General features: G+C 31.9%; 1 protein-coding gene and 1 long non-coding RNA gene across 2 annotated transcripts; both read right to left on the bottom strand.

Annotated features, from left to right (window-relative positions):
- LOC140877109 (uncharacterized) lies at window positions 1-1,196 on the bottom strand. Its single transcript, XR_012149242.1, has 2 exons — window positions 1,087-1,196; window positions 1-234 (listed from the first exon to the last, which is right to left on the bottom strand). It is a non-coding gene; the product is annotated as an uncharacterized lncRNA (long non-coding RNA).
- Window positions 1,197-7,258: 6,062 nt separating this feature from the next.
- Window positions 7,259-7,759, bottom strand: LOC140877792 (uncharacterized). The gene has a single exon (XM_073281369.1). The coding sequence runs from the start codon at window positions 7,757-7,759 to the stop codon at window positions 7,259-7,261; it is 501 nt and encodes a 166-aa protein (XP_073137470.1).
- Between the last annotated feature and the right edge of the window lie 650 nt (window positions 7,760-8,409).

Below are 8,409 nucleotides of genomic sequence, written 5' to 3'. Positions count from 1 at the left end.
TAAATCCACAAGTACATCCGTAAATCTACAATTATGCATCCACGAATCCACGAGTATTTCCACAAAAGTAAAGTGTTCTAACAAGTATATCCAATAATTCACTAAGAAAAAACGCAGATTTTTCCCAACGTGCATGACCAATTTAGGCACCTACATATGAGTAGACGAATTCATTCCATTTACTTCTAACTTCATCAAATTGAGCTTGGTTGTAATATTGCTTCGTGATGGATCCTGAAATTGAAATGTAAAAAATAAAATAGATCAAACTGAAATTCAAGATCGAGGATACATATTTGTCGGTTCACAAATAAGGGTAACAACGACATATGCGGGTACTGATCACATGTCGTTGAAACAGCTGATTAAATTAAAATATTACCAAATTGAAAACACGCTCTATCAAGGATACATATATATTTGAATTTCCACAAATAAGTCCAATAGCTAGCTAAATCCAAGCAAAAACAATGACACTCAGTTGATGTTAGCAATGCAGTGAACCATAGCTTGTCCAACAAAATCAAATGTTAGTTCACTAGAACGTCCATTACTGGAAAAAGCTAAAGAGACCATATTTTATTTATTAAATTCCTTGGCATCGGCGACATCAACGATCATAAGCATGAAAGTTTTGCTTCAAAAATACCATTGACCCAACAAAACTAGAAACTTATATCACCAAACATCATAGAGCAGTCGCACAAAATACCATTGACCCCAACCAAACTAGAAACTTAAATCACCAACATCATAGAGCAGTTGCAAGTAATCTCAGACAATTTTGATTCCAACATTTATCAGCATGAAAGAATGCTCTTGTTCGTATGAGAAAATATGATATAAACCAACGAGCAAGTACAATATGTCAATATCTCTGAAAAAGAGTTGATTAAGAAATAAAACCCTATCACCCCTAACAGTGCTAAGACAAAAAGTTTGGCTATGAAATAATTTATTTGAAAGCAAGAACAGAAGCCTACCAAAAATGCCAACTTCAGATTCATTTCTGAGCAACTAAGCAGCAAATAAGGATGTAACCAGATTTTCACATAAACCAAAGCATAAAATGAAAATGAAACTCACCATCTTCTCCAACTGTATATTTTCACATTCAACTATCTCTTTCATATACTTCATCACACAAAATCCACATTCAACAGAATCACTTTGTTTTAGATTACCCTAAAATGAAATAAAAAATATTGCAACAATCACAATCCAAATAACAAGTTTTGAACTCACAAAAAACTGAATTAGGTAAGAACAAAAGAGTAAAGCTCTCAAATATAAGAAAATGGTCGTTCGATTTATTTTGAACAAATTGCAAAATAGACATGCACAATATTTGGTCAAGTCCATTTGTCTCACAAAACGTAACATTACACACTAAAAAAAGATGTATTTAAATTAAATCAGAAGGGAACACAACTCACATAAACATAAAGTACCTAGTTCTTCAACCTCCCATCCAGCACGTCCAACACCAGGAACTCCTAGAGCATTTTCAGTTTGTTGTGTTTTAGAACAGAACTTTTTTTTTAGATTTTCAAATTCATCGTACATCTCACCATCATCCTGATATCATGGAAAGCAATTTGATTAATAGCCTCGATCCCATACCCCTGAATATTTAGGAGAAAGTTTTCACTACATCTTCGGCCACTCGTCGTCGCCGTTTGGTCTTTTCTATTTCAATACAAGCAATCAATTATATATTCATCTCTATAACAAGATAATTCGACAAGAAATTTCAAAGTTTAGAGTTAAAAACCTATTGCTTCAATATCAAAAAACCCATGTAGTGGTATAAAATTACAGAAGAACAAAAAGCAGACAGCTAAAAACATAATACATATACCTCACACACCCCTCGCTATGTCCAGGTTTGTTAGTGTCGCAGATGTAACATTTTAGGCGCTTTGCCCAATTAATGTTTCCACACCTGAGAAAAACAGGCACAAAGTTAATATATACTTTCAGTGTGCAAGAAAACATGCATGCCAACACAAAAAACACAGAAAGAACCATCTTACTGCGAGAGTCAAAATTAGTTATTAGCCAAATCTTGTAGGAAAAAATCCATTGCAGTACAAAATCTAACACTTGAATAATTCTCCACAACAACAAAATCTGGAATCTATACTAATGTCGAATAAAAAACAAACACTTAATTTATACATAAAAGAAAAGGAAATAACCAACAACCATCACAAGATTTCTAATCCTCCAGATGAAAATGATTACTTGCATGTTTGATCTAAGTTTCTGCAGAAGCTGAGAAAGAAGCCTGTGTGGTCTGCCGAATTGGACTTATATAGACAGTACATGCAACAAGGTCAAAACCGAATTCCAGATTCGTCAGCCGATAGTGTAAAAATCATATTTAATTCATTTCTCATTCAAAACTAGTTCTATAAATTGGAAATGAAAGCTACTGATTTTGCTACATTTCATCTTCTTAAATACTTTCCAAATAAAATCATCTAATAGGCTTGAATCTATCTGCAAGTACACACCTAAAACTCGGATATTCTGTTTTCCGCAGATTGGAGCAAGTTTAGTATAAAATTCATATAAAATTCATTTTACATCCGAATGAGTTATAACTGGTGGCATATCAAAGAAAACACAATTATCTACAAGTTTCATGTGAATTTCAACCTCGAAATATTCCCTGAACAATACCAGATTTCGAAATGACAGCAGGTGCAAGAAATTATTCTTCATATAGTGCAGTTTCAAAAAAATGGGCATATCCCTTTAAATTTTAATGAAATGACATGTTTCCAGTGCCAAATCAAAGACAACACAGAGCACTACAAGTTTTCTTCATAATGCAGATTCAAAATGTGTACTATTCATTTTCATTCAACTCAATTTCTAAGTTACACACGCGTTAAAACTACTGTCAAAGCATGAGAGCAAACAGATGGAGACATGACAAAAAAGACTTGGTGGTGTTATTGTAAAATTACTTCAGTAATGTATTTAAAATGAAAATTCAAACTTTAGAATGAAAAACTTGAACTCGATTATTGAAAAAAAAATGAAATACAATCAACATTCGATTTATTTATACTATGATGTATACACTTCAAAAAAACGATTGCTAATGAACTATAGGCAAAAGAGGAAAAAATGCTATGGATGAAGGGTGAAAATTCTCTCTATCAAATAAAAAAAACGTTTTGAATAAAACTCAGACTTGGGACTCCAAAAGAAAAAGGTCTCAACATTCTTCTAATCATAAGATTACATCATAAATATTGGTTAACTGTATCTAATCATAAAAAACATGCTACTCTACCATTATTTTAGGTATAAAGAAGTTCCAGAAATAATCTTTCAGCCGCTGAAATAATTCTTCTACTTAAGACTGAAGAAAAAGATACATTTGCCTACTGTGAATGACTAAGTAGAAGCAGACACATATAATGCCTAAGATTACAACAATCATGAATGATTTCCACTTCAAATACTAGTTACTACGACTTTCCAACCATTTAAGATGCTACATAAAAATTAACAAAATAATATATACAAATTTCTGTAATAAAGTCTAAAATATTATTTAGAGAATGTATATTTAAATTACGGGCTCTTGAGAAATGAAATTAAAAAACTTCTTGCCAATACTTCATGAAAATATGTTGACGAAAAATAATATGTTTAAACTTCATGACAATTTCAGACGGCAAAAAATCTGTTTCAGATTTAAGTAAGCTAAGAACAAATTTTATACATAATTATGAACTAATTTAATTTTAAAAAGTATAATATCTATTTAATTCTTAGTCTGCAAATTTTAAATATTTACCAAACAAAATAAATTTTATAATTAAAACCTCATGAACGATTGCAACCATTAATTTCACCAATTTCGCATATGATTAAAGAAAATCACAACAAAAAGACATCACATGGAATTTTTAAATAAGACACTCAAGTAATTGAGACTACTGAATTCATTTTTAATAGACACATGATATATTCAAAAACTTGAATCAGAAACTTTATTTGCAGGAAGGAAAGAATGAACTTGATGGCAGTGCCCAAAAGGCATAATGTGAACAAAACACTTGCAAGGAAATTACAAAAACTGGATAAGAGCGCAAGAATTCTGGGATAAAGAAAAAGCAGGCGTGAATCCATTATGAAAAAGGCCAGCAAAACGGTAGATTGGCAGCAGAGCATACATATTTGTAGTTTTTTGGATCGAACAACAAGAACAAAACATCTTTCGAAACACGTAAAACACAAATAAAAAGGGAAAATCTGAATTCATGTAAAAAAAAATAGGAACCCGAATTCACGTAAAAAAAAAAAAGGAAAACATCTTTCAAAACGCCAAAAAACCCAAATTGATACCAAAACAGAAGGATTCAGACCTTGGGCTTTCAAATTACGGCGTTGGCGAGCGATTCACGACGGTGGTGGATGGCTGGAGATGCAAATCGGCGGCCTCTTGGTTGAAGGAGAAAGGGGATCGCGAGCAGATGGGTGATGGATTTCTTTTTTTACGAAGTGTTAAAAGTGAAAGAAAGGTACTTATAAAATCCCGGTTCAAGAAAGGGATCTGATTCATCTTTTTTACTTCAGCACTTATAATTAAAATTTTTATTTTTTTACTTTTTACTTCGGCAAAAATAAAATGCCGAAGTAAAATGCTACAAAAAATTATTAGTGAAGCCCGGGTTTTTAAAGTACCGAAGTAAAATGTGCAATTTTACCTCACCGGTGTTATTACCGAAGTTGATTGTTACTTTTTACTTCGTAATTACTAATTGCCGAAGTAAAAAGTGCGAAGTAAAAGATAGAAATTCTACTAGTGAATTTAGAAAACCCTGGGCAAGATAAAAAAGTATAAACGGTGTCCTGAATTTGTTATTTGCAACGTAGCTTTAATCCAGAATGACTTCACCTGTGCAGTAAACACATTTTATTAATACCAATTTGTTCAGTTTGTTGCTATACAAAGAAAAGATAGGAGTAATGCAAAATTACCGTTTCAGTCAAGCTTAGGATCTGACTAATTTTCCGGATACGAGAATTTATGGGTCGATCTATAGTATGCGATGCCTTTTCGTAAAGTTTGTGAGAGACTATTGTTTCAATGTATTCTCTATTGGCTTTGATCCTGAAAAAGAGATTATAAATAATTAGTTTATGTACAAAAGTGTTTCAATGTATACACTGTAGGACTGCATTATCATCGGAAATTTAACATAATGTGTTCGAATAAATATATAATATGATATGCATCTGAAATTTAACATAATTTGTTCGAATAAATATATAATATGATCAGATAAAATATGACAATTATTTCTGTCTATAAATAAAAAAAAAAGCATTCTATTTATATAAATAAAGTTGGACATAGATTTGATCAGTTGAAGAAACAAGGAAGAACGATTATTAAGAAGTTTAAAAATGAGGGAAATGAATAACGAGGCTATAAATTACCATAATTTTAGTTCTTCAGTTTGTGGAATGGGTGGATCAAATAGAATAGTACTGTTTGGTACAGTTGCAATGGACAGCCCTGTTAGAATATGTTTTTGTTAGTAAAAATGGATGGATTTAATTACAATGTGTTATGGTATATAATAAAAAAAATATCACTTAATAAAAATAGGTAAGAAATATCATACCATAGAAAGTATTGACTGAAAGTTTCATTCCTAATATTATAGGCACATTATGAACATCTTCAGTCAAATATGACGCTTCGCTCTGTGAGAATTCTTCCCACAATGTGAGAATTAAAGGTTTGCGCCTGCATACATAATGAAAATAGCAGCCAAAATAAATACATTTAAAATGAACTCAAAGTTGTGCAATTATTAAAAAGTAAATTTCTGTACAAAATACTTTACTCTTCATTTACGACTACAAATTCTTGTAAATGTTTTTTAGTTCTCTGAACTAATCGTGGTGGGAAAACAAGTACAATAGCACAGAGGAGATCTGAGAATTAAAAAAAAGTTCAAGAGTTAAATAATCAACGAATATGTGATACACAAAAGATAGGAAAGAAAAAGAAAATTAGGAGAACTTAGCTGATTTGTTTGTTCGACGCATCTGCTAATTTTGGACACTGGAGAAATAGTGTCAGCCGGTAGATATGTTCAACAGAGAGCTTTTCTTGTGGATCTACAATTTTAATATAAGTGCTTCAACTAAGGATTATTTGGTGTTTAGCATCTGCTAGAATTGGCATGCTACTGGTTATCGTTTTAATTTTCCCATTTCCAACATAGTAGGTTTTGTACAATTCCAGTAATGTATTCAGCTGATCAACGTCTTGTTCGTAAACAATACATTGCATGGCAGCATTCTGGTCAGTTAAATTAGTAATGTCAAAAACGATGTGCTAATGATAATTTAATTGACTCAATTCAAAGTATTTTACCTCTTTGTCAACAAAAACCAATTTCAGTTATCTTCCCCATTTGGTAAGTCGAATAGGGGTTTTTTCAAAAACGAGAACCTTCACGAACCAGTTTTGCATTTCTGGCTTTAGGTTTAGAAGTGTTGTGCATTTGTCTTCAATTGACCTTCATGAGAGGAAAAATGGAAATATGGAAGGAGATTAATGGTCTATTTTGAATTAAAAAACATTATTACAGAGAATTAAATGCATATAATAAACAAAGAAATAATAAATAAAGACTTACCTATGTTACTTAGTATTCACAGCCTTCAGAATCTCATGGTATACGATATTTTTTGTGTAATTAATGCTTTTTATTAATGGTGTTGACGGTCTAATGAGGACTTTTAGTTGCGCAATAGTTTTTGCTCTTGATAGTGCAACATAAAGTTGACCATGTGAGAACACAGGTTCTTTGAGATAGACACCAACGAAATCTAGGGTCTGGCCTTGTGCTTTATTGATTGTCATTGCATAGCATAATCTTACTGAAAATTGTTTTCTTTTGAATGGAATAGTTGAAAAATTATCAAGTGGAGCTTCTAGAGTTATACGAGGAATAAATACAGCTTTGTGGGCATGAATGCCAACTGAAATTTCAGCGTAAATAATATTTGTTGTGAAACCTTTGCAAAGAAGTCGTGCACCATTACAAAAACCTTCGTTTGGATTAATATTTCTTAACAATATGATTGGTGCATTCATTTTTAATGTTAATTTGTGAGGAGGAAGACCTTGAGGAGTTAAAGAGTGGAATAATTCTTTCTGATCTGGTATGACACAAGTACTTGTGTTTTCATCAAAACTAAAATACGTTATTTATTCACCAGGGAATTTTTTAATTAGTACATCATTTATTTCATGTACAAAGTCATTTCTTGTAGTAAGTATGGCTCGATTGACAAATAAAGAAAGATCCAGATTGACATCATTAATATTTGGGAACACTATGTCTATTAATGTATTTAATGTCGTTATATCATCTATAAATGGAAGGTTTGCTTGAGGAGGTATTTGAATTTCATCTTTCTCATTAGTATGTTCGATGCCATCACCAATTTTAAGCAAATAAGAAGAGAATTGAGGATCAAGGGATGCTCGCATATTTTTCTGAAGTTTTAATTTATGAAATTGGTTCCATAAAGGGGACATTACAATCGAAGAATCTATAATTTCGTCTTTTGTTCCTTTTAGAATTACTGGCAATGTTTGTCTAAAATCTCCACCAAATACAACAATTTTCCCACCGAAAATTGTATTTGAAGTCATTATATCCCGTAACATTCTGTCAAAATTTTCAATGACATCGCGTTTAGCCATGGTAGCTTCATCCCATATAATTAATTTTGTTGATTTTATTAGGAAAGCTAGACTGCTTTGTTTACTAATGCTACAAGGTTTGGAATTATTTTCGCCGATAGGGATTTTAAATCTTGAATGTGATGTTCGCTATCCTGGGAGTAATGATGCTGCTACTCCTGAAGTGGCTGTAGCAAGTGCTATATGACCAGCTGAACGAATTGTTGCAAGAAGTGCTTTGTATAAAAAAAGTTTTTTCAGTACCACCAGGGCCATCAATAAAGAAAACATTTGGTAGATTATTGTGAACGTGATATAAGATCAAACCGTAGGCTTTTCTTTGTTCCTCATTCAGTTTTTGCATAGAAATAAGATCTTCAGCAGGTATTATTATATCTTGTTCAGTTAGTATTTCTTTAGTTATACTGTCATGAGAGTTTATCATGATATCGTCATCGACAGAAAAAAAATCTCGTAATTTTTTCCCCATTGAATCAAGACAATAAGCAATAATGTTTAAAACCTTGTGTTTAACTTCATATGGAGTAAGAGTTTTGTTATGTTCAAAATCTTGTGACAAAAAAATCTCATATTTCAGCCATAACTGTTTTGGATTCTTGGGGTTACAATAAACAAGTACAGTGGCAAATAGCTGGCGTAAAGTAGCGGGC

This window comes from Henckelia pumila, chromosome 2 (assembly GCF_033568475.1).
Source record: "Henckelia pumila isolate YLH828 chromosome 2, ASM3356847v2, whole genome shotgun sequence".
In the NCBI taxonomy this organism is placed as follows: Eukaryota; Viridiplantae; Streptophyta; class Magnoliopsida; order Lamiales; family Gesneriaceae; genus Henckelia; species Henckelia pumila.
This window is presented reverse-complemented; position numbering and strand designations above follow the sequence as displayed.

Excerpts from the sequence above, each read along its gene's own strand:
- LOC140877792 (XM_073281369.1), bottom strand. The coding sequence starts at position 7,759 with ATGGCTAAACGCGATGTCATTGAAAATTTTGACAGAATGTTACGGGAT.